The 24,461-nt window shown below is 52.2% G+C and overlaps 3 protein-coding genes across 9 annotated transcripts; 2 read left to right on the top strand and 1 right to left on the bottom strand.

Moving 5' to 3' along the window:
- The first annotated feature begins 459 nt into the window (after positions 1-459).
- LOC111158822 (purinergic receptor P2X 5) lies at positions 460-14,592 on the top strand. Of its 5 annotated transcripts, none has more exons than XM_022521095.1 (13): positions 460-758; positions 4,527-4,677; positions 5,288-5,359; positions 5,645-5,720; positions 5,807-5,903; positions 6,176-6,256; positions 6,594-6,732; positions 7,316-7,452; positions 7,914-8,007; positions 8,141-8,206; positions 10,694-10,776; positions 11,623-11,772; positions 12,517-14,592. In XM_022521095.1, exons 1-13 carry the CDS (start codon positions 622-624, stop codon positions 12,584-12,586), a joined length of 1,353 nt encoding a protein of 450 aa, XP_022376803.1. In that variant the 5' UTR covers positions 460-621; the 3' UTR covers positions 12,587-14,592. The 5 variants fall into 5 exon arrangements, with proteins under 5 accessions (XP_022376803.1, XP_022376802.1, XP_022376807.1 ...); XM_022521094.1 differs by lacking the exon at positions 12,517-14,592 and adding an exon at positions 11,936-12,107; XM_022521097.1 differs by lacking the exon at positions 12,517-14,592 and adding an exon at positions 11,936-12,107 and having other exon boundaries at positions 710-758; positions 4,176-4,677.
- A 2,991-nt stretch (positions 14,593-17,583) lies between these two features.
- On the bottom strand, positions 17,584-19,147 carry LOC111158805 (ER membrane protein complex subunit 6). Of its 2 annotated transcripts, XM_022521072.1 has the most exons (3): positions 18,994-19,098; positions 18,465-18,833; positions 17,584-18,428 (listed from the first exon to the last, which is right to left on the bottom strand). In XM_022521072.1, the coding sequence occupies exon 2, from the start codon at positions 18,795-18,797 to the stop codon at positions 18,465-18,467; it is 333 nt and encodes a 110-aa protein (XP_022376780.1). In that variant the 5' UTR covers positions 18,798-18,833; positions 18,994-19,098; the 3' UTR covers positions 17,584-18,428. The 2 variants fall into 2 exon arrangements, with proteins under 2 accessions (XP_022376780.1, XP_022376781.1); XM_022521073.1 differs by having other exon boundaries at positions 17,584-18,833; positions 19,002-19,147.
- A 72-nt stretch (positions 19,148-19,219) lies between these two features.
- Positions 19,220-24,133, top strand: LOC111158773 (Tax1 binding protein 3). 2 transcript variants are annotated; one of them, XM_022521039.1, is made up of 4 exons: positions 19,220-19,431; positions 22,423-22,542; positions 22,897-22,974; positions 23,296-24,133. In XM_022521039.1, the coding sequence occupies exons 1-4, from the start codon at positions 19,393-19,395 to the stop codon at positions 23,431-23,433; spliced, it is 375 nt and encodes a 124-aa protein (XP_022376747.1). In that variant the 5' UTR covers positions 19,220-19,392; the 3' UTR covers positions 23,434-24,133. The 2 variants fall into 2 exon arrangements, with proteins under 2 accessions (XP_022376747.1, XP_022376748.1); XM_022521040.1 differs by lacking the exon at positions 22,897-22,974 and having other exon boundaries at positions 19,314-19,431.
- The last annotated feature ends 328 nt before the right edge of the window (positions 24,134-24,461 follow it).

The raw sequence follows: 24,461 nt of genomic DNA, 5'->3' as shown, positions 1-24,461 counted from the left end.
AGAATCAGGGTGCCCCCCCCCCACCGAGAGCAGGAAAAATCAAACCCAGGGTGCCTGCCTGCAAATGCTCTTTACCTCCTTCACTTCCTGCGCCTTAGGTCCCTCTTCCCCTGGCCTCAGTTTCCCCATCTATTCAATCTATCCAACACCCACCCCAGGATTGCTTTGGGAGGAGAAAAAGTGGGGTTGCTGGAGAAGCAGCACCTCCTACTCTCCTCTCCTCGCCCCTGCTCCTCCAGCGCCCGGTTTCTGCTTTCCGGCTGGGGGGCCTCACGGGCGGCCCTGCGCCTCAAGAATGCCCTCGTAGGCGTGTGTCATCGTCACGGGAGGAGGAAGAGGGAGAGGCGGCTGCAAGGTCGCCACCCTCCACCCCCCCGACCCCCGACCCCCCAGCGCCGTCTTCCGCAGCGTCGCCAGCAGCGGCCCGTGCCCCCGCGCGCTCCCGGCCCTGCCCGCCTCCGGCCTCGCGCGCCCGCCCCGGCGACCCTGCCGCTTGGAGCCGCGCCCCCGGGAGCCGCAGTGCCCAGCCGCCCGGGGCCGGCGCGGAGCAGGCGGCGAGAGGCGGCTCCCATGCGGCACCCGCGTGGCGGCGCGGGCGGCGGGCGCAGGTGACAAGGCGCCATGGGGCAGGCGGGCTGCAAGGGGCTGTCCCAGTCGCTGTTCGACTACAAGACCGAGAAGTATGTCATCGCCAAGAACAAGAAGGTGGGCCTGCTCTACCGGCTGCTGCAGGTCTCCATCCTGACCTACCTGGTGGTGTGAGTTCTCCGGGGGCTTTCAGGGAGGCTCTGGGCCCGGGAAATGGATGCACGGTCCCTGTGCTTGGGAAGGGGCTCTTGGGTGTAAGAGGGGCAGGTGAACAGGGAGCCCACTGTTTACCCCACCGGCTCTGGAGGTGATGAGATGCGGGCAGGGACTTCAGCATTCCTTCATTTATGAGGCTCTCCGTGGGCTGCTCCTTCTGGCTGGAACTCTGGGTGTTGGGGGAGGGGGGCAAAGATGCAGGGGGCTGCGCTCCAGCTGTTGCCCTGAGAGCCTCCCTGGTGCGTTGGCCTGGTGCAGGCCCGGGGCACCGGGTGGGTTATTTATAATCACTGAGCTCATGTGCCAAGCTCCTGGCTGGGGCAACTCAGCAGCCTGGCATGTCCCGGCACTCGCTTCTGTCAACTCACCCACCCGTGGCTGGCCTTTCTCGTGTCCGGCTAGGAGTCCTGCCCAGAGGCCCACTACCCCGCAACCGGCTGGATGGGCTGTCTCCCCTTTCCCCCTCTCACCATGAGGGGAGGGGGCAACTCCTGGGAGTAGCTCAGCCAGGCACTGTTCTGAGTCCTCCCCCCAGAAGGGAGGGAACAGGTGGAGCGAGGAAATGGCACCTCTTTTACTACCTTAGTGAATGCGGTTGAGTCCCTCCTATTTCCTGACTGGGGGAGGAGCAGATGGTGCTTCTGAGAGGGCCACCCTGACCTCACAAGGAGGCCAAGTGCCCATGGAGCTTCCTCCCTAAGGCACCTGAATGTCTTCCACCTGAGGGCCTTTGTACATGCCGGTCCACAGCCAGGCACACCTTTACTTCTCTACTTGGCTAAAGCCCACTTGTCCTTCAGACCCAGGTTCTTGAATCACTCCCCTGATATATTCCATAGGGATTGTTTGCTTGTCTGACTCCCATCCAGTTTGGGGATGCCATGAAGGCAGGCATAGCCTGGCATCATCTAACCACTTAGAAAGTAGGTGTGAAATGAATGAATGAATGCGTGTTGTTCCTTGGGCATTTGCTGAATGTTTCTGTCCAGGCTGGGTCCAGTGTGTCCCTACTAAAATGGCTGGTTGGCTCGTTGTCACAGCCCTTTCAGGTTTCCCCGGAGGGCAGGAGAGTCTAGGGCCTAGGATGTAGCAGGTCTGCCCCAGAGATGAAGAGGGTGAGCACATCCTGGTTGGCACCAAAGAACCCTTACTGGCACTCTGAGAGGTGCAGAACAAACCCCGCCCCCCCACTTGCCACTCCTGCATGACCTCAGGCAGGCTGCTTCCTGCCCTTCCCTGGCCTCCGGTTTTCCCAACTTTTTCTAAAGGATTAACCTGGACAATCTCTAACCTTAACAGTAAATGTCAACACTAGGTTGGTTAGATCCCATTTTGAGTTCTTCCATGGCCCAGCCCTCACTGTGCTAAGCAATTTATATGTGCCGTCTCATTAACAAAAAAAAAAATTTTTTTTTTTTTTTTTTTGTATTTTGACATTTTAGACTTACAGAAAAGTTACAGGAGTAGTACAAACTTTAAAAAAAAAAATCCTTCACCTAGATTCCTCAGATGTTAACATTTTACTACATTTGTGTTGTCCTTTCCCCTTTTTTTCTCCACATACACATGTTGTGTGTGTATATATGCACTTTTTGCTCTTGAAGAGTAAGTTGCAGGGGTGTCCATGTGGCTCAGCTGGTCGAGTGTCTGGCTCCTGATTTGGACTCCAGTCATGGTCAGCGGGTGTAAGATGGGATCATCGGGGAATATGCTTCTCTCTCTCTCTCTGCCCCCACTTGCATGCTCTCTCTCCAATAAATAAGTGAATGAATAACTCTTTTTTAAAAAAGAGTAGGTTGTAGACATTATGCCCCTTTACTACTAAAGACTTAAGTGCATATTTGTTTTTTGGTTTTTTTTTTTTAAAGATTTTGTTTGTTTATTTGACACGTAGGCAGAGAGGCAGGCAGAGAGAGGAGGGGAAGCAGGCTCCCTGCTGGGCTCAATCCCAGGACCCTGAGATCATGACCTGAGCTGAGGCAGAGGCTTAACCCAATTGAGCCACCCAGGTGTCCCTTGAATGCGTATTTCTTAAAACCAAGGAATTCTCTTATTTAACCAAGTACACCTATGAAATCATTAACACTGAAACAATATTATTTTCTAATCTATGGATCTCTTGTAAATTGCTCTTATAATTATCTGTAATAGCAAAAAAAAAAAAATTCTGAAAGCTTGCCTTGCATCTGTTCATTTTGTCTTCTTAGTCTCCTTTAATCTGGAATTATACCTGAGACTGTCTTGTATATCATCACATCGATGTTTTTTGAAAAGTAGAGGATTTTTATTTTATTACAACTTTTTAGTTGAAGTAAAATTCACCTAACATGTAATTCACGATTTTAACTATTTAAAATTTTACGATTCAGTGGTTTTTAGTACATTTGCAATGTTGTACAACTGTCAACCACTGTCTTATTTCAGAACATTTCCAACACCCCAAAAAGGAACCCACATCTATTAGCAGCCAGTTGGAATTTCCCCTTACCCCCAGCACTTGGCAACCACCAATGTACTTTCTGTCTCTATAGATTTACCTCTTCTGGACATTTTATATAAATCAAATCATACGACATGTGGTCTTTTTTTGGTGTGGCTTCTTCACTTAACATAGTGTTTTCCATGTTTATCCATGTGACAGCATGAATCAGTACTTCATTCCATTTATAGCTAAAAAATACCCACATTTTGTTTGGACTGTTTCTACTTTTTGATTCTCATGAATAACATTATGAAGGACATTCATGTGCAAGTTTTGGTGTGGATATATGTTTTCAGTTCTCTTGGATATATATTTTTGTCAGTAAGTTGCTGGGTCAACTACCAAGCTGTTTTCCACAGCAGCTGCACCAGCTATCAGCGAGTCCCAATTTCTCTGCATCCTCACCAACACTTGTTATTTTCCTTTTTTTTTTTTTTTTTTTAATTACAGCTATCTTATTTGGTGTAAAGTAGTATCTCATTGTGGCTCTGATTTTCATTTTCTTGATGACTAACGATGTTGAGCATCTTATCATGGGCTTATTGGCTGTCTCTATAACTTCTTTGAAGAAATGTCTACTCAAATCCTTGGCCCACTTTTAAATTGGGTTGTTTGTCTTTTTCATGGCTGAGTTGTAAGAGTTCTTTATATATTCTAGTTACTAGATCTTGACTCTATGATTTGCAAATATTTTCTCCCATTCTGTGTGTTATCTTTTCACTTTCTTGATAGTGTCCTTTGATGTACAAAAGTTTTAAATTTGGATGAAGTTCCACTTATCTATTTTTTCCTTTATTGTGTGTGTTTTGGTTGTCAAAGAATGTAGGATTTGTACTCTCATTTTGTAGAATGCCCCTTAGTTTGGATTTGTCAGTCTCTCCGTGAATAGTTTCAGGTTATGTATCATCTTCTTTAACTGTCTTCACACCCCTGGAGGGAGGCACTGTTACCCTGTGTTGACTCCCAGAATTCACTGGCTCTCCTGAGGTCACATCACCACGGCACAGGTGAGCAGGTTTTAGCCCAGCCTTCACCATCTTCAGGGCCTCAGCCCCTGAGAGCAGCCATTTTCTCCCTTTTCTGGGATTGCTGGCCACCTCTGCTGCTTGCAGAACCAGGTTCAAGGCAGCAGGGCAAATGTGACCCCTGCCCAGGAGCTGGTGGGAGAGGTGAAGCCCCTGTGGAAAATTCCGAGGACAGCAATGAGGCTGATGCCCACCTGTCGACCCTTTCCCTACAGTTGGGTGTTCCTGGTGAAGAAGGGTTACCAAGACACCGACACCTCCCTGCAGAGCAGCATTATCACCAAAGTCAAGGGCGTGACCTTCACCAACACATCTGAGCTTGGGGAGCGGCTTTGGGATGTTGCTGACTACGTCATCCCACCCCAGGTCTGAGTCCCATGCAGCACTGGGGCCTGGCTCGGGGTGGGACACATAGGAAGGTGCTCAGCTACCTAGGGACTCCCTTGGCCCAGGACAGCTGCCAGGGTTTGGACAGTGACCCTGCCCAGCTCCTTCCTCCCTGACTGTGTCTATGGGACCACTCCCTTCCCAATAAACCCTGAGCCTGTAGAAACCAAATAGGGCCCCAAGAACACTCAGGTCAGTGTGAGTCAGGTGGCCTGGCAACAGAGAACCGCTTCCTTGTATTAGCCACTGACTGCCCTTGGGAATGGCTCCCTGGCCTTTTCCCAATCGGCCTGGGCCAGGGCCTTGGCCACCCTGCCTGGGCCTCTTCTCCCAGATCTGGGTTTGGATCCCAGGGACTGAGCTCAGAATAGGGATTCAAGGAGGGGGCAGTTTGGGATTGTGGGCCTGAAAGGGACCTATCCAAGGATGTCTACTCAGAGACTTCAAAGTCAGTGGGCAAAATCTGCTGATTTTGTGGCCCCATTGTCCTCAACACCTATGCAGACACCCAACCCCTGCCAGGAAGCCTGGGAACGAGGGTCCCCAAGAGGGAAGGAGGATGTCCCTCAACTCCTCTTTGGTTCCTCAGGGAGAGAACGTCTTCTTCGTAGTCACCAACTTGATTGTGACCCCCAACCAGCGGCAGGAAACCTGTGCTGAGGTTTGATGGGGTGCAGAAAGCTGGGGAGGGGGTAGGAGAGCTTCCAGCAGTGGTTGGGGTCCACCCATCTCCCGAAACAGGGGTTTCTATCTCCTCTAAGTGCCCCAGGGGATACGTGTGCCAGAGCATGTACCTGCATTGCTTGGGGGAGAAGCAGGTTCTCAAAGGGTGTGTAGCCCCACTCAGGGGAGGAACACCTGTCCTAATTCCTGGGGTGGGACCTGGTTCTGAACTGGGGCCCCTGCGGGGAAATCCCCCCACCCAGGTGTCCTTTCTTTCTGGCAGAGTGAAAGCATTCCGGATGCCTGGTGCTACACAGACAGTGACTGTCCTTCTGGGGACCCTGTTGTGGCTGGAAATGGTGAGGCCTGGAATAGCTAGGGCTGGGAGCAAAGTGGGGAAAGGAGCCAGGAGGCTTCGAGCATTGTCTCAGTCCCAATCCTGCAGGAGTGAAGACTGGACGCTGCCTTCGGGTGGGGAACATGCAAAGGGGCACCTGTGAGATCTTCGCCTGGTGCCCAGTGGAGACGAAGTCCAGGCCAGTGTGAGTGGCTCTAGCCTCGGGACCCTGAAGAGCATCTGGGCAGAGACTGGTTCTCAGCCTGGTGGTGGAGACACGTCTACTCTGGATCCCCTTTCCGAGGAAACCCGACAAAGCCCCAGGACCATCCCAACATGATCAAATTAATGGTCCTTGGCAAAGGCTCCAGGGGATCCAGGGGGCAGGCAGGCCTCGGCCCTGTCACAGGCCTGGGGGATGTACAAAGGGAACAGGGGCAGGGCCTCCTGGACAGGCTGTCCTGGCTTGGTTTTCAGGAAGCCACTCCTGGGCAAGGCTGAAGACTTCACCGTTTATATAAAGAACTTCATCCGTTTCCCCAAATTCAACTTCTCCAAGTACGTGGGACTTGGTTACTGGGGATCTGGGGCCTGCCTCCTTGTCACTGTGCATGGGGCTGTGTGCCTGGTGTATGGGTGTATGTGACATCCGTGTGTGCGCGAACCACTGGGTGATGCTGGAGCACCCCTTCCTCTTGTTGTGGGAATGGGGTTCTGTCCTTGAATGCAGTAGGTTTTTGGGGGGACTACTAAGGGGATAGTAGTCAGGACTTGAGGCTAAAGTCAGGGACTCAGCCTGGGCCAGGGAAAGGCCCAGTGATGCCTGGGTCAAGCTGTCTCTGGCCTGGGAATGGCCCGTTTCAGCCTCATGTCACTATACATTCATGGCCTCCAGGACCAATGTGCTGGACACCAAAGACAGAGCCTTCCTGAAGTCCTGTCAGTTTGGCCCCAAGAACCCCTACTGCCCCATCTTCCGACTGGGATCTGTGGTCAGCTGGACGGGGAGCAACTTCCAGGAGATAGCCCTGCAGGTAGGTGCTGTGCACCGAGGGAGCCGTGCCTGGGGGCCCCGGGGGCCCAAGAGCTCTGGGTCTGGGCTCTGTCACGAAGAGGGAGACTCCTGGAGTGGGATGGACAAAGTCCATCAGAATTAGTCTTCAGACTAATTCTTCAGAAGACTAAGTCTTCAGAATTGTCTTCAGAATTAGTATGACACACAGCCTGTCAGAACTCAGGCACTCCGTGGCAGGCACACTGAGCACCTGCTGTTTGGTTCTCAGTCCTTGGGGCATCCGTGGAAACTGAGCCAGAAGAAGCCCCACTGGCACATCCTGGCTCTTGGATGAGGTGCCCATCCCATTGTAGGTGCTCACTCATGGAAGCATGGAACAGGAGAGTTCTGGGGTTGGGCGCTCTAGGCAGTGTGCTTTTCTCGGCCACTCCAAAAGTGGGGCTAGGACCCTGGAACTTCCACCTTCTTCCTGGAAGGACACTCCAGTGGGCCTGACCCTTGGCCTGAGTACTTTCCCGGTCTTGTCCAGCTCCCTGTGAGGAGCTGGTCTGTGTCTTCTTCCATAAAGTTCTGTGCACTGATTCTTGTCTCTTCTTTGTCAGGGTGGTGTGATAGGAATTCAGATTGAATGGGACTGTGATCTTGATAAAGCTCCTTCTGAGTGCAACCCTCACTATTCTTTTAGCCGTCTGGACAACAAATTCTCAGAAAACTCAATCTCCTCTGGGTACAACTTCAGGTAAGTGGGGCAGAGTTGTTGTCTTGTTATGCTGATCACATTTTGTCCTCTCCTGGATGTCAGCACTCTGACATTCCTTACTGGGCATGGGTATTAGAGTGGGAAGTAGAGGGAGAAAGAGCTGAGGAGAGATGAGGGATGGCAGGCAGGGGCATCACTGGGAGAGGAGAGAAGTTTCTGTCCCCCTCTGGGCTCACTGGGAAGCTGAGGCTTGGCTTCTTAGCTGGGTCACCTTCCTCAGTGCTTTGGTGGCCCTGGGTTGGCCCAGCATGTCATGGGAAAGCCCTTGCCTCTTAGAGAATGTCTGTAAGGATTTTAAGTATCTGGATGAATCTTTACCACAGTTTTAGCATGAGGATCCATAACCTCCCCCATGGCTGCTAAGAGCAGGGGCTTGGAGGTTCTTATAAATCTCCAAGGCAGCCAAGTGCACTTTGCCAAGCCGGGAAGGTCTCCGCTAGGTTTGCCAAATATTACCGAGATGGAGCTGGAGTGGAGTTCCGCACGCTGATGAAAGCCTATGGGATCCGCTTTGATGTGATGGTGAATGGCAAGGTGTGTGTGGTGATCTCCCATCCTGAGGCTGGGCAGGTCTGGGGTGGGGCATGCTGGAGTCCCTAGGGAGCCTACTGTCTGCCCTCCCCGCCCCCGCCCCATGTTCAGCCTGCTTTGTTTCTCTGTGCTCCAGGCAGGGAAGTTCAGCATCATCCCCACCATCATCAACATTGGCTCCGGGGTGGCGCTCATGGGTGCTGTGAGTACTCCCCCTCTTCACCTGAACCCTCTGAGCACTGGCCGGGGAGGGGGAAGCTGCTCGAGACGTGCCGTGCTGATGCTTCAGAAGAATGAGAGCAGGCAACGTAGGTGGGATGCAGGTCAGACTTTCTGGGACCCGACACCTGCCAGCAGCCCCCAGGTGGCAGTGACTGCCAGAGTTTCTACTTCCAGAGCCAGAGAAGCACCTGCCTGTGGCTCAAGCTCAAGGGCTGGGCTGGGCTCCTCTGGGATCCTGGGTCAGTCCCTGAATTTCCGAAGCCTCATCTCCACTGCTGCTAAAAAGGGGCAGGACCCAGCTATATACAGGGCTTCTCAGCTGTGGCCCTGATGACATTTTGGGCCAGATAATTCTTTTTTGTGGAGGGCCCTCTGTGCACTGGAGGATGGTTAACAACATTGCACTAGATACCTCTACTTGCTAGATGCCAGCAGTGCTTTCTTCCCCAGTTGGGACAACCAAAAACATCTCCAGAAATTGCTTGTCTCTTGGGGAGCAAAATCCCTCCCGTTGAACATCACAGGGCTGAAAGGGGAGCAGCAGGGAAGTCAGGCTGTAGTCCTTCCTCAGATCCTTTCCTTCAGCTAGGCCCAGAGGGGCTCACGGGAGAGGAAGCAGTGGCTGGGGAGTAGGCAAAGGTTTCCTCCGAATCTCTTTTCATGCCCCCATGTTCTTCTGGAAGTTTTTTTTAAAAGACATGGGAGCTGTCTGTGAGTGGCTCATGCCCATCCCAGCTCCAAGCCCCTTGCCAGCGTTTCTGGCAGCCTCGTCCTGTCTGCCCTCTCTGCCTTGTTAGAGGCTTCCGGCAGGACTGAGGATGGACTTTTTATTAAGACCGGGGAACTGTGTAATGGTATCAATGAGTAACAGGCTTCAACGAGGCCATTCTCCTGAGATGTGGTCGATGAAAGTGAGCCCCAAATGATTCCTCTTTACTGCAAAGAGCCACTGTCTTGCATGTTTGCTTATGTGACTTTCTTAAGCCAGGCCACTGTCAGTGATTACTTCCCTATGTTGTGGGTAAGTCAGAACACAAGGGCATGGGGTACGCACCTGTGAAATAAAGGTAGCAGGGAAAGGGGGGCGCCTGGGTGGCTCAGTGGGTTAAAGCCTCTGCCTTCAGCTCAGGTCATGATCCCAGGGTTCTGGGATCGAGCCCTGCATCAGGTTCTCTGCTCAGTGGGGAGCCTGCTTCCTTCCCTCTCTGCCTGCCTCTCTGCCTAGTTGTGATCTCTGTGAAATAAATAAATAAAATCTTAAAAAAAAAAAAAAAAAGGTAACAGGGAAAGGGGTATAGATGCCAGGTCAGGTGGAAGAGTGTTCTCTGTGGAACAACTGATAACATTTTGGACATCTCGGTGGGGCAGGGTTGGGGGAGAGTCATGCAGTACCCAGAGTCAGAGGCCCGGGTTCACCTGTGAGCCCATCTCTCAGCCCCCAATCCCCCTCACCCTCTCCTCAGCCCTGCAGGACACATCCCTTCCCCTGAGGGCTGTTGGGGGAGTGGCCCTCTGTGGCATTTACACCATGCACTCTGCCCGAGGCCCCTGTGAACAGTGTCGGTGGGTTCCAGCTGGATTAGCTCTGTCCTCTTCCATCTTTCCTTGACCACCCCTGTTGGCCCGTTCTTCAAATCCCCTCTGACCCATCTCTCACAGTGAGAGATGGGTACCAAAGGGACCAACCTAAATTTCTAAAATGCCACAATTCCGACTGCTTTGAGCCCCTGTTCAAGGCTCTTCATTGTCTTCCCCTAAGGGATTAGGACCAAAGTTTCAAAGGCATTGTAAGAAAATTTACCAGCTCTTCCCCATCCCACCTCTCCAGAAGTGTCTCTCACTTTTGCAACACGGGCCCTGTGGAATTTCCTTTGCTACCTGTGAAGTGCCCTTCCTGGGTGGGCTTTTTTTTCTTTTTCCTTTTTTCTTTTTCTCTTTTCCTTCTTTCTTTCTTTTTTTCTTTTTTTGCCTTGTATAAACTCCATTCAACCCTCAAGATTCAGCCCAGATAACCGTCCCCAGGCTGAGTAAAGTTCTGTCTTCTGCTTCCTTGCTCGGGTCCTTATCATAGGCTATGTCACTGTGATCGTTTACATACTTGTCTCCTGCACCCAAGGGACGGTCCCCACAGGGTCCCATTGTCTTAATCCTCCTGCATTCCAGTGCAGCACCAGTCTCGTGGTGACTGCCCAGCAGACGTTCACTGAAGACATGATTGAATGGGGTCAGGGCAGTGCAGGGGGTGCTTGGCCTGATAGAGCAGGCCTTCGCTCTACCATGGACCGGCTTTGTGGCCTTTGACAAAGGTGCCTCTTGCTGAGCCCTGTTTCCTCATCTGTTAACTGGGGACAATGATGTCTCTTAGGGGTTGGTGCAAGATCAGATGGGATGTACTATGTGTCATGTGTCAGGGCACTTTCTGGAAGTCTAGGATTCTGAGTCAGGAACCTCAACTCTTCTGCTGCAGGGAGCTTTCTTCTGTGACCTGGTACTTATCTACTTCATCAAGAAGAGCCATTTTTACCGAGACAAGAAGTACGAGGAAGTGAGGTCAGTGACGCTTCCTCCCCAGCAGTGTCAGGGGACCCTTGTGGAGCCCCCTTGATCAGCCTCCCCCTCCCCAGCCTAGAGACTTTACAGTGGTTGGATGGTGGCACTTGGGGTGTGGAGGGAGGCAGGGCTGAACTGCTGGGAGGGAGCTCCCCTGGAAGGGCCGTAGAAGGTGGGATGTTTTGAGAACGCGCTTTCCAGAACCTGGTGCTGCCTGTGAGCAGCTGGCTGGAGACAAACAGGCCACGCGCAGGTGATCTGCCACTGTCTACCATGTGGTTTCAGACAAGTCCCAGCCTTTCTTGGGCCTCAGGTTCTCTCTCTGTGAGCCTTCTAGCACTTAAATTTTCGTATTCTTGGACATGGTTGTCCGGTGGGCAGGGATTAAGGGAAGCTGGAGTGGTAAGGGAAGAAAAAGATGGATTTCCTGTTTTGTACTGTGGAGGTCTATTTCCGGGCTCTTTGGGGCCCCGAGCTTGGTGGTGTGTATTCATAGCTGCAGAACATAGTGTAAGTGGGAAATTCTGATGTCTGTGGGAAGATTGGAAGGAGAAAGGGACTCTGGCCCGGCCATTCTGGAGGAGTTGGGATCAAAAGGGGAATTGCAGATGGTGGGCTCCAGATAGGCACCTGGGCACCCCCTGTACCCCACCACAACGTGTCATTCCCCGGACTGAACCAGCCCTGAGTCAGGCTGAGCCCTTGGCCCTGACCCTGACAGAACTCTCATAGCTCTGCCACCACCCGCCCCCACCCCACTGCTGTGAGCTGCTGGAGGAAGAGGGGTGCCTCCCAACCCCTGCTGGGCTGTGCAGGCCAGGTTTAACTGGATCCTGTCCCGCCCAGAATCCTACGGGTCCCCCCGGGCCTTGCAGAGTCCTCACAGCAGGGCAGGACCCCAGAGGCAGAGGAGGCCGAGCAGCCTGAGGTGCACCACGGAGGCGGCAGCCAGAAGGGGAATGGCTGCCCATGCCAGCAGCTCCTTGAGCCTGTCAGGTGAGGGGCTGCAGGGCAGAGGCCCCGAGAATGAGCTTTGCAGAGATGGCTGGGCCCTCTGCTCTGCATCCTGCTCCCAGGAGAGCCCATCCACGCTGGACTTTGTGGGGAGGTGGTGCTTTAGCTCCTCCATTTTGCCCGTTATTTCCTCCATGCCCTTAAGTCCCCACAGAGCAGCCTGCTTGCTGTGCTCTCCCAGCATTAGGATCATAGCAGTACCACCGTCTACTCGGCTCACTCTGCCTGCCACTTCTCTGAGCTCTTCGTATGTATGAACTCGTTTCAGCAACTTAGGGAGGTGGACACCAATAGTCCCTATTCTTCTAATGAGGAAATGGAAACAAGAAAGGTTAAGTAACTTGCTCAAGTCACACAGCTGATAAATGGCAGAGCTGGGATTTGAAACGGCCCGTACATCTCTAGAATCCAGTTCTTCTCCATCAGGTTTTTCTGCCTTATCAAGCCCTCCATTCCCCTGCTCCTCATCAGATGCCTTCCTTGCCTGTCGCTGTGGGAGGCTCTGGGTGCCCCCCACGTACCAGCATGGTGGCTGCTGCTCATTGCCGGTACAGCTCCAGAGACGCCGAGCATCTGCGCGTGTCTGGGCGGTGGCCAGGGACTCGCTCTGTCTGCTGGGCTGCCAGTGAGAGGCTGCTGCGGGTGGGGTCTGCCTTTAGGGTGGCCGTCCCCATTCACAGGGTCCCCAATTGTCCTCTGTGTGCTCCCTCACCCATCTACACACAGGTCTGGCCACCTGGGGAACGGAAAGGTCGATGCGGAGCAGCTACAGAACCTGCAGACAGCGGAGGCCTAGCCAGAGGTATCCGCTGAGAGCAGATTTGCTGAAGATGTTGGGGCCAAGGCACCTGCAGCCCTGAACTGAAAATTGTCTTTGTGTCTGCATGGGACAGGGGCTTCCAGGCACTGCCATCTCTTCTACTCTTTGGGATCTTGCTATGGAGCTTTTTGTTCTGTGTATTGGGTGTGTGGCAGGGGTGAGGCAGCCTCCTAGTGGCCAGAGTGGCTCAGATCTACAAAAGGAGGCCTGGAAGAAGCTAGTGGGGGAAGGTCAGGGGCCTGGGTGGTACTAGAGTTCTTTATTTTTCTGAAATGAAAAATGTTCATGCATTCATTCATGCATTCATATGATACATATTATTTGCTATGGGCTGTGCCCTATCCAAGAGATGCTTAAATGAGATGCTGACCTGGCCCTCAGGGAGGGGAGCACACATGTAATTCCCTCCAGAGCCAGCAGACCTCACACCTAGCCTCAGCCACCCTGGCCTTCCTCCAGCCTCTGGTTGAGACTTTCACAGATCCCTGTTGAGAATGGTGGCTCCTTGGAGAAAGACTCTGGCTAACATCCAAGGGGACATTTGGCCTTGCCCTCAGGGAAAAAATTTAAAGGTGGCCGAGGAGGCAACCAGGAAAGGACTGGATGTGTGTAAGGAGGCAACTGGCCCCTGAGGGGAGAGGCAGCCTCTGAGGGCTTTCAGCTAAGGTGGGGAAGCAGAGGCAGGGAGGCCTCTGCTCCAGTCTATTCACCCAGTCTCTGGAAGCTTTGGGCATAGTGTCTCACCCAAATAGGAAAGCATCTGTCTGTATCTTGCAGTTCTGTGCAGCTGGGTGTCCCGACCTAGCCTCCCTCCCTTTCTCCTCCAAGGCTGGGTCTGAAGGGGTAAGGAGATACAATAGGTGGAGCTCACTTGGCCCGGAAGCAACTGTTAATAAGGCGGCCCTAACCCTCACCCCAGCCTCTCCTTCTCCACCCTGCTCCATCCCGCCTCCACCCTGCAGACCCAAGCTGCTTCACCCCTAGTGGCTGTAGAGCCTCACTACTTCAAGTGTGGCCTGTAGACCAGCAGCATCAGCCTCAGAACCTGTGTTTCAGCAAGATTCCTAGGTGATTCGTGTGAACATTATTGGTTGAGAGCCCTGGTTAAAGAGATATGCCAAGACTGGGTCCGAGGCAGGAAAAGGCTGGCTTTGACAGGTGCTGCCTATTTCTAGGCCAGACTTATACACGTTGTACTTGGAGAGCAATAGGATTCCACCCCACCCCAGGAAAGTGGCAAGCTCCGTATATTTCAATTAAAATATTTTGACTAGATAATACTTACATGATTCAAAAACTAAAAGGTACAAAAGATTATAGAGAATGAAAAGCTTCCCTCCCACGAGGCAACCTGTGTTACCCATTCCAAGAGGCTCTCCTGTTTTGCGGAGCATCTACGCAGTGGTTCCTTGTGCCCTCACACAGGAAATGAACTTTGCATGATGCTTGCAACATCAGACCAAGTCTCCTCTGTCAGAAAGGGACTCGATGGACGACACCTTAAGTACTGGGCTGGGGAGTCTGCTAGCTCATTTCTCCTTCTTCCAGTGTCTGAGGAGTCCCTGTGTAAACCCCAAGGGAGAGACTCAGAACTCATCGCTCACTGTTGTCTGATGGCTCAGGAACAAAGGCCTATGGTGCTGCCTCTGGCCTGGCAAGCTCCAGGGCTTTGTTTGCACAGTTACCCGGACGGACGCTAGGCAGTGTCCTCTTTGGAAGTGCTCTCTCTGGGCCTCCCTCAAGTCACCAGGGTTTGGTTTTTCCCTGCACACAGAGGAGGACAGAAGCATCCTTCCACTGGGGGCCTTTGGAGAAGGTCAGAGGGACCTGCAAGAAGGCTGTGCCCCTGGGGCAAAGAAGCATGGTCCCCCAAACAGCTCCATGCTCTACAAGGAGCAAGCAGCTCCCTCGTTCTGGGCTGGTAACCTGTCAACAAGCCCACTTGCTCTCTGAATCAAAAGTGAATAAACCGGGTGATCCACTATGGTGTTCACTTCCTAAGGCAAACCCTAGGATTTGATAATCTAGCATGTTACTTTTACATTTGGGAGGAAGTAAAAAAGGCAGGCATCATGGTTGCTTAGGAGTTAGTTGGTTTCTTTGAACCTGTTTTTAGAATTGCTTTGCAGCAGCCACATAACTTGGGGAAAGTTGTACTATTTGTCTTACATGGAAGGAAGTGGCTCCCTACAGTATTCATTCAATTAGTAAATATTTATTGGGTACCTGTTGACAGGTGTGGGACTAAATCTGAAAACACAGTTGTGAGAAACACTAAAACCGTCCCTGAGCAAGTGCTTACAGTCTGGGAGGAAGTGAGCCTTAATCCGTGGTCACGCCTATGATCACAAACTGAATTTTCAGTAAGGGATAGCCAGAGGTTTCCCCAAGGATTGTACATATAAGCTGAAATATGAAAGCAGTCTAACCAGGTGATGGGGAAGCATTCCAGATAAGGGAACCACACATGTATAAACACCTCAACATGAAAAGGAGTAACTGAGGAACTGGATGGAGACAGTGTGACTGAATCTGGTTTTATGAGGCTATCTTAACGTTTTCTGACTGATTTTAAGGGTTGCCCCATTAAACTTCACTGTCACAGAGGACTTAGCTTCCAGTCCAGCCAAGCTTTCCAGGAGACCTCCCCTACACTTCATGGGTTGTGTGCTCAGAAAAGCCAGTGACCCCGTTCCAGCTTCTGGATGGTGTTGCACACTGCGTTTCCTTGCTTTTGCACAGCAACCCCCCCTTTTTTGTGTAATCTTGGTACATGAGTGGGAAGCTCATGAATCTTACAGAAACTGGCTTTGAAATGGGAAGTGAAGTGGAACCTAAGCCCCATTGGGAAAGCCCCTTTCCTTCAGGGGATCAGTTGCCTATCAGGAAGATGAGCATGCCAGCCTCTCCAGAGCTCCCTTCCATGCTGACATTACAGGCTCACCTGAACCATCTATGCCTACCTTCAGGCCCTGGCCTAAAGCCATCAACCTGGTATTTTCCTAGTGATTAATGTCATGCCTTGGGAGTGCCATCCTGCTGGCCAATGGGATTTGTAAATTGCGTGCTACTATCAAGGGGACCAGCCATTAGAGTGTAATGTCCTCTACTCCTGATACAGGGGTCACTAGGACTGACCAGTCATGGCTGCCTTTCTGCCCCCACCACCCCATCAGTTCTTCCTTTCTCAGAGCTGTAAAGGGGAACGTGACTTCCTCCAGGAATCTGAGAACCCCAGCTAAAGACTATGGTGTCCTGCAGAGTCCCTAGATCATCCCACTTGGAATGGCATCTTGCATGTCTGAAAAAGAGTTCTACTTGATTGTGATCCACCCTCCCCCACCCAAGTAATGCAACTTTCCTCAGAGCACTCTCCAGTGGACCCTAGAGTACTGTCTGTTGAAAAGGCGCACCTTTCTTCCGGCTGTTTGTTTTCCCATAGGCCAGTGCACAGAATTAAAGGAGGAAAGATGGCAACCATTGTCTGGGACCTGCCCGGTAAATGTATTCTGGTATTTTTATCTGGTTATAAAACAATAAAAGGTTTTAACTTTAAATGTATCTTGATTTTTTTTCCCTTTCATATCTTTTTGGTCACTCTGTGTTTTAGAAGAAAATTTAAGGAGAAAGTGACACCAAGAGGCAGACACAGGAACAATCAATGAGCAACAGATTATGTTCCCTATTACTTGCAAAGAAATTCAAATGGAAGGAAGAAAACTCTTTCAATGAGCAAACATTAAAAGGCTAGGAAGGTACCATAAAACTGGTACTTTTTCATTCAATGAGTGTAATCTGATAAAACTCTGGAAAGCATTTGGAATCAAGTTTTTAATCTTTAGTTTATTAAGTTACTCAAAATGATATAAAGACATTCTCTGCAATATTTTTTTTTATAATAGTGAACATTTCAAACAACTTTACTGCCTAGTGATAGAGAAATGGTTAAATCAGTTTATTCCACACTGCCCCCTGCCCCCCACCGCCCCAACCTCCCAATCCAGTAGGACTGCCTCTTTACTCCCCATCAGGAATGAACTTTCCCTTTCCATGCAGAGAAAAGCCCTGAGAGGACAGGGAGGTTGAGAAGGGTGAGTATGTGTGTGAGTCTCTTCAGTGGTGTTCTGAGATAGGGTTCAGAGGTCATTGGGTGAGGCAGGCAAAGCTGTGGCCTCATCTGTCTTTCCTTCGTGTGCAAGGATGTGGTCCAGAACCCCAAAGAATTCATGAGGCCTGGGTCCCAGATCAATCTCTGTTATTGGCCATGGGCCACATAACTGTCTATAAAAGGGGACTTGGATTCAAGTCCAGATCCTCTTCTGATCTGATTCTTTTGAAAAAATCCAAATGTGATCACATCACTTCTGGCTAAAACTTCCAAAGGCTTCCTCCAATTGCTCTAAGGATCAAGGCCAAAATCTCCACTGTAGCCTTCCATGATCTGGTCCAAGTCCTGGTCCTGGCCTCTTAACTCTCCAGATACAGGCCAAACTCCTTCCTGCCCAGTGGTCCTCACACATGTGCTTTCTTGTGAAAGTAGCCCCTTCTTCATACTTATTATTCAACTTTGAGGTCTCAAATGTAATTTCCTCAAAGAAGAGTTTTTTTTAAGATTTATATATTTTGAGAGAGAGACAGACAGACAGCATGAGCACATGTGCTAGGGAGGGGAGCAGGGAGAGGAGAGCAGCAGACCCCCTGTTGAGCTCCTAGCCTGAATGTCCATCCAGCGACCCGAGATCATGACCTGAGCCAAATCAAGAGTCAGACACTTAACCGACTGAGCCACCCAGGCACCCCTCAAAGATTTTATTGATCCCCACTCCCCAACCTGGGCTCAGTTTGGGGCGATGTTCTGTCTTCCCAGCTTACCATAATTTAAATATTTGTGAAATTAGGTAACACTTGTCTTCCCAGTTAGACTACAAATTCCACAAGCAACATGTTCACTACTGTAACTGTAATGCAATATGTATTTCTCAAATGTCTGTACTTTATTCTAGGATACCCCCGACAAGAAGAGATCATGGGTTAGCATATAGACAGAAGCTTTACACTACAGTCTAAACAAGCCCAAAGTCTAGCTTAAATGTCTTCTATTTAATCTCCATTAGACATATTCTAGAAAAGAGCTTGACCATATTTAAAATGGAAATAACAGTTAACTGTAACTAGATGAAATGGAACTGTAATTCATAGCTGAAAGCAGCAGTTACTGAGGACAGCTTGGATATGAAAAGGTACACTCAGCAAGGACAGCAAGAGCAATGAAAAGACCTGTATTTCAAACTTGGCTCTCTTTCTAGCTGTGCCTCTTATGGCAGAGGTATAGTTAACCTGAGCCTCAGATTAATCAATGAGGGATAATAATTATATCTACCCCATAGGATATTGCTAGAATTAAATGAGATAATGGGAGTAAAAGGTACAAGGCACAATGCTTGGCATATAAGAAACGCTTAATATTAACTGTTACTAGTTCTTGGGATGTTAACAGAAACTTCTCTTTCCTTGGTCCATAGTGGCCCTCTCTGGATGTCCTATGTGTAAATACAAGGAAATTACAGAAGGCTAAGACCCAGCCCAACCTCTCTAGGAGTCAAAACTCAGCCTTCTGCACCTACGGCAGACATGGGGTATGAGTTAAGGGAGGAAAATACTCCACGGAGTGTCTCACGCTTCATTTAATCTGAAGAATATTACAGGCTCTTCGTCTTCAGATATAAATTATAACGTTACAGAACAAGCAGCGAATTCAACAACTTAAAAACTAAGTTTACACGGTGTTAATTTCTGGCGACAGTCCTCCCAATCTGTTGTTTTTTTTTTTTTAAAAAGTCATCCCTGCCTCCATTCAGTAGACGTGCACCATGCCATAGAGGAACGTCCAGAACAGGACGTAGGTGAAGAGGCCTCCGATGAGACCTCCTGTAAAGAGGGGTCTTCGTGATTTAAAGTATTTGTTCCACCTCCTTCCCGCTTTGAGAATTAAGAGCAGGGAGAGCAGGATGGAGGCAAGCAAGTAGAAGATGAAGCCGTAGAGGCCGGTGAGGCCGAGGATGCCGGCCGTGGCCCCCGACAGCGCTGACACTGAGGTCCGGCAGTAATCCAGGACGGCGGCGTTGCCTCGCACAGCTGCCTCGCTGATGAACGGCGGCCCTTCTCGCTTGGCCACCACAGCGGCCATCGCATTCGCCGGGGCTCAGCCTGTTTTTTCGCGGAGCTGCGGAGGAAACCAAGTTACAAGTGACCCCCAGAGCCTGGCGAGTTACGTTCACGGCGCCCCTCCCCCCGGGACTGCCAAGACCTCACACGACTCCTGGATCTCGGGCCTTCAAAAGACCCAGAGATTTGAGGGCTCGGGCCGGCCCACCCAGGCTCACCCAGTGACCTGCAACACGACGGCGTTCACAGACACTTGGCGTTCCTTCAGACGGCCAGCGGCAGAGAGCCGCTCAGCGCCATTTTGCGCGGGAGGTTGCTGGGAGGATCCACGCTGCGCATGCGCCAAAGCCTCGCTCTCGCCCCCTGACGCGTACGCCGCGGGCGCCCACCCCTCCCCCGCCTTTCTACGCTCCCTCCACTCCCCGCCTTTCTACGCACGCACTGGGACTTCCGAAAGCCGAACAGCGCTCCGACCGGTGACTGGCTGGGGCTTTGTTAACTATTCATGAAGGGGCGGCCCGAATCGGGGTGCCTTTGTTAACCCGGGAGGGCGCGGCTTCTGGGATTTTCGCTGCGGGCTTCACTGAGTTGGGCTTGGTCTCCAGATTGGGGTCGAGATGTCCTACGTCCCGGGCCAGCCGGTCACCGCCGTGGTGGTGAGTGCGCTCGCGGGCTTCTCTTGGTCTTGGCTTGCTCCCACTTTCCAGATAGGAAAACTGACACCCCAAACAGGTTGACAAAGCGTTGAACCCAGAGCTGTTGCAAACCTGCGGCCAGGGTTCCGGTCCCGGCTCTGTCCCAGCGGGACCGCGGTCTTCCCCAGCCAGGCAACAGAAATGGCTGGGACCCAAGCGCCCCGGAACACCCCGAACCGCGATCAGATCCCGCGCACTACCGCCACCTTGTTGGACTCCATCCAGCCCGCCGGGGCGGGAAGGACTGAGGAGAAAGTCCCCAGCTGTAGGAGTATCGGGAGAGCGCCGCCTTCCCGGCCCAAGTCCCCAGCTGGGTAGCTGTGGGGGGCGGGCGCCAGCCGCGACATCCGTGAGTCGAAGCCTTTGGAATGAGGAAATGCTTCCTCCCCTGCAGGAGACGCCGCCGCCGCCGCCACCCAGAGGGAGATTTGTGGGGTGGAGGTGGCCGGGGCCTGACTAGCAGTCCCTTATCCCTCCTGTCCAGCCTTGCTTGCTTGGACCCCGCGCCGCCCGCTCCAGAGTGGAGGCGCACGCAACTGGCTCGCTCCTGCTCCAAACTTTCCCTGCCTCCCCAGCCCCTGGGACAATGTCCAGGTTCCCCGCCTGGCACTGAGGAGACCAGACCCTTTGGGGGCTAGCTCAGGCCCCTGGCTCTCCCCACTGGCTTGTCTCGGGTGCCAAATGCTATTAGAAAAGGTAAGGGGAAGAAGAGACTGGGACATTAGATTCAGACACCAGTGCCAAAGCTGAATGGGGCCGGGAGGCAAACTCCGAGGCGGAGGTGGGGAAACTGAGTTCCGGAAAGAGGTCTGTTCACGTTCAGCCCTAAAGGAAGCCCTCAGGAAGAACCCAGATCTCTCTAAGAAGAGATGCCTGTTGGGTAGGCACTGTGTCAGATGGAAGTCCCAGTCCTGAAGCCACGGGACAGACTCCAGTATCTCAGATGGGTGTGCAGGGTAGTCAGGTGGTGACAGGGTGTGAAGCTACTGATTAAAGTGTCCTGTGAGGTTGACCTTAGAGAACCAGCTCTAAGCTCTAGCCTTAGCTAGTAAGAAACATTTCTGCATCTGCAGACAGCTGTCCTGCACTTCACCCTGACTGCACCAACCTTGCTTTTCTAGACCCCTAGCTGCCTCAAAGAGGGCCAGGTTTGCTTCTTAGATTGGGGGTGGGGGGTGGAGAGATGGGGCGTGGGAAAGGCAGTGTAGGGGAAGCACAAGAAAGGGGCAGTTACCTGCCTGGTAATCACCTAGTAAGTCTGGGAGAGGGCCTTGTCTTCCAGCCTAAGGGCGTGTACTCCCCTCTAATTTTGAGGGTGGGGCAAAGGTGTGCAAAGGTGTGTGTTGGAGGAGGTGGAGCAGGCCTGGAGGAATTCACACTTGGACACAAGGACCTAAGTCTAGTGGGCTTCCGGAGTCACACTTCCTGCTGCCCCTCTCTCCTGTCCTGGCAGGTCCTTTCGCCTTCCTCAGAACTCTAAGACCATGCCCTCCCAATTCTTGTTAACACTAGGAATACGTCTGAAAGTGGTGGGTGGGGTCTTCTCCCTCTGCTGTTTTGGATTGGGGATTGGGGATGGGGTAGGGGTGGCCTCCTCCCTAGTCCCTGCCTTATCCCATGTGATAAAAGGGGATACCCACATTTTGAGAATGTTAAAACCATTTTGGCTTCTCTGAACTGTGGCTTCATAGGTCCATTTGCCTTCTGGACACTTGCTTGGGTAGCTCCTGGCACTCCAAAATGCTTCTCCTTGTGTCCCCAGCTGACAGTTGTGTTCAGCCAGGCCACTTGGCTGGGTGCTCCCCTTGACTCCTCTCCACCACAAGCAGTCCTCAGGTCTGTTGATCTCACTTTCCAAGTAGTCATGTCCCATGTCCTCCACATCCCAAGGCTGGAAGATATCCATTTCCTCCTGAGTGCCCAACTGGTCGGTCGTTCTAGCATCAAACCTGACCATGACCAACCTTATCCCTGGACTCCTGAGAGCCCTAGTAGGCCCAGAATCAAAGTTAGGTGTCCAAACTCCTGTCATTCCTTTCAAGGTCTGGTTGATCCAGATCAAGTCACTTCAGGTTTTTTTTTTTTTCTTCCTGTTAAAACTCAACTTTTGGGGTGGGGTGATCTGGTCTAGCCCCTACACTCTGGTGATTGGAGGGCTCCTGCTGAGGGCTTTGAAAGGAGCCTAGCATTTTGGGGACCACAGCTGCAGAGTATGGTGGGAGAGCTCTAGAACCCTTTTCTGCCTCCTACATGCACAAGAGCAGGGTCTGGGCTTACAGAGAAACCCCCTCCCTCTTGCGCGTGTACTCCACAGCCTTTCTAATCCGGCCTCAGCCTCACCTCACCTCCCAGTCCTAGTCCTGTAGGGTACACTCATCTCATGGACACGTATCCATAGCACCTTCAAGCCTCTGCTCTTGTCCCTTGGCCAGGACCGCACTTCCTCTTCTTTCTGTGCAAGTTTGAACTTCTCTGCTTTTCTGGAGCATCTTTAGTCTTGTCCTTGACAGGGTTGGCTCAGCAATGAGCTGCCTCAACAAGGAGTACCTGCAGTTTTTTTTTTTTTTTTTCAGGGCCTGACCCCTTCTGCCCTGTGTGGTCCCTCCCCTGGGACACAGGCCCCCATCTATAGCAGCCACAGCCTCCTGGCTCTTGGACCAGGAGCTTAGAGTACATGTTGACTAAAGCTGGTGCCTGAGACTAACAGGAAGGTCACAGAGGCTAGGACAGAAGGTTACGTAGGTCAGTTGTTGTGGCTGAGTTCTGAGTCTCAACCTTACCCCGCCCCAGTCTCCCAGTTTGGTGACCAGCTGGAATTCTGCAGAGGGCCTTGGGCTCCACCCTCTTGGCCTGGCTCTGGGCTGGGCCAGCAGCCTGAGGCTGCTGCTGGACATAGACCAGATTCATTGTCCAAATACCCACCTGCCCCCACCCCGTTTTTTCCTTTGCCAGCAAAGAGTTGAAATTCACAAGCTGCGTCAAGGTGAGAACTTAATACTGGGCTTCAGCATTGGAGGTGGAATTGACCAGGATCCCTCCCAGAATCCGTTCTCAGAAGACAAGACAGACAAGGTGAGGGGGACCAGGGTCCACTGGGGACAAAGACCTGAGATGGTGGGTCTCTGCTTCCTGGGCCTTCATGGAAGGAGCAGAGCTCTGTCTTTCAAACGGTCCTAAGAAGGCTTAAGAAATGATAAGTAGGGATGGGGGTGGGAAATAGACTTCCCAGCCGAGGAGGAACAGGAAGAGGCCAGCAGCAGGGGCCAGAGCATGGTGGGGCAGCCCTGTCTTGGCACAGCCTGTGTTGGGGGCAGACTTGGTGCTGAATCAGTTGGATGGCTGGGAATTTGCCATGCTGGGCTTTGCTCTCTGGATAATGGGCCAGTCCAATGACACTGGGGCTGGACCGGGGCTGCTTTTTTCCAGGGCATTTACGTCACACGAGTATCTGAAGGAGGCCCTGCTGAAATTGCTGGGCTGCAGATTGGAGACAAGATTATGCAGGTAACACATGTCCCAGAGGAGGAAACCAAGGCTTGGGCCAGAGGCTCTGGGGTGCCAGAAGCACTAGGGATCAGGGGCTACCTTTGCCTCCTGGGGAACCTGGGAAGCTCACTGAAGCACTTTGGAGCACATGCTGGAGTTGCCCCCAGAAGGGAGCGGTCTCTCTCTTCTGTGTGCCTCCATTGTGGCGCTTGGGATCCCCCAGCCCAGAGACATGAGCTTGGGAGACTGTTTGGGTGGGCCAGGACCCCAAAGCCCATCCTGCTTCCAGATCCCAGAGGGCAGAGAGCTGAGGTAGGCTGTCTTTTCTCCTTGGGCCAGGTGAATGGCTGGGACATGACCATGGTCACGCATGACCAAGCCCGGAAGCGGCTCACCAAGCGCTCGGAGGAGGTGGTGCGCCTGCTGGTGACACGGCAGTCGCTGCAGAAGGCAGTGCAGCAGTCCATGCTGTCCTAGCAGCCCGCCATGGTCCCGGACTTGGGCCTGCCTGCCTACAGTGACACATGTCCACGCTCTGTCAGCACCTCATCCTGGCTTCTTCTAAGTACTGGCCCCTGGCTTGGAAAGGCCAGAGCTGGTCCCAGAGGCCTGTCCCTGGGACCTGACCCAGCCTTCCTTCCCCACCTCTCACCACTGGCCCCAGGCTCTGGGACCAGCTCTCATCCTCAGAACTATCAGTCTGTTGGCCTCCCCAGACCCTGGGGCTGTCTGGCCTTAGCAGTGCCCAGATGGGCAGGAGGCTGGGGAATGCTGGGTGGGGCCAGCCTTTCCCACACTGAGCCCTGGCTCCAGGGCTTGGCCTTGCCCCCACGTCTCAGCTCTGCAGTGACTATACCCCATGTTTTTTTCCTGCTTTCCCCAGCAGGGACTTGACACACACCCAGAGACACTACAGAAGTTCGTCTGAACGGAAGCCAGGCAGGCTCACAGTTTACCCCAGGGCCTCCCCAGGGTTCACCTGCTTACAAGATTTAGATGAAGTCCAAGGCTGACATTTCAGGGCAGTTCTCAGGATTGCCAGTTCCTTCTATTCCTGTGGGTTTAACTTTATATTTTTTTAATCACAACTTTGATACAGAAGCATTTTTACCTTACTATTTGGAGATGCCAATTCTACTTTTGAATTTAGCTTACTAAATCACATATGGGAACAACAGCGTTGCTTTGGTTCCTGTGGAAATGGCGTAGTATGAAATTGCCCCATGCCTGACATCTTGGGCCCAAATAAACAGTGCTGGAATTTACAAGGGGTTTTTGCTGAGGCATGGGGTAGGGACGTCTAGGGGTAGATGGCAGCTACTCCAAGTAGTCCAGTACTCCAAGCTTCGGTGGTAGGGCTGACCAGCCTGGCCCCCAACCACTTCTGAGATGAAGCCCAGCTGATGCCAGGCCTGCCTGTTGCTGTGTGGCCAGGGCCACATCTGTAGGAACATCTGGGAGCCGCTGCACTGGAAGTGGGGTGGAGAACTCTTCACCTCCCCTAG

This window comes from Enhydra lutris, unplaced genomic scaffold (assembly GCF_002288905.1).
Source record: "Enhydra lutris kenyoni isolate GAN:26980312 unplaced genomic scaffold, ASM228890v2 scaffoldscaffold63, whole genome shotgun sequence".
NCBI lineage: Eukaryota > Metazoa > Chordata > Mammalia > Carnivora > Mustelidae > Enhydra > Enhydra lutris.
The sequence above is the reverse complement of the archived record's forward strand: the minus strand, read 5'-3'. Positions and strand labels throughout refer to the sequence as shown.

Excerpts from the sequence above, each read along its gene's own strand:
- LOC111158822 (XM_022521094.1), top strand. The coding sequence starts at position 622 with ATGGGGCAGGCGGGCTGCAAGGGGCTGTCCCAGTCGCTGTTCGACTAC. Across the intron at positions 5,904-6,175 it reads GAGACGAAGTCCAGGCCAGT|GAAGCCACTCCTGGGCAAGG; the intron begins GTGAGTGGCTCT and ends CTTGGTTTTCAG. Across the intron at positions 6,733-7,315 it reads TCCAGGAGATAGCCCTGCAG|GGTGGTGTGATAGGAATTCA; the intron begins GTAGGTGCTGTG and ends CTTCTTTGTCAG.
- LOC111158805 (XM_022521073.1), bottom strand. The coding sequence starts at position 18,797 with ATGGCCGCTGTGGTGGCCAAGCGAGAAGGGCCGCCGTTCATCAGCGAG.
- LOC111158773 (XM_022521039.1), top strand. The coding sequence starts at position 19,393 with ATGTCCTACGTCCCGGGCCAGCCGGTCACCGCCGTGGTG. Across the intron at positions 19,432-22,422 it reads AGCCGGTCACCGCCGTGGTG|CAAAGAGTTGAAATTCACAA; the intron begins GTGAGTGCGCTC and ends TTCCTTTGCCAG. Across the intron at positions 22,975-23,295 it reads TTGGAGACAAGATTATGCAG|GTGAATGGCTGGGACATGAC; the intron begins GTAACACATGTC and ends TCCTTGGGCCAG.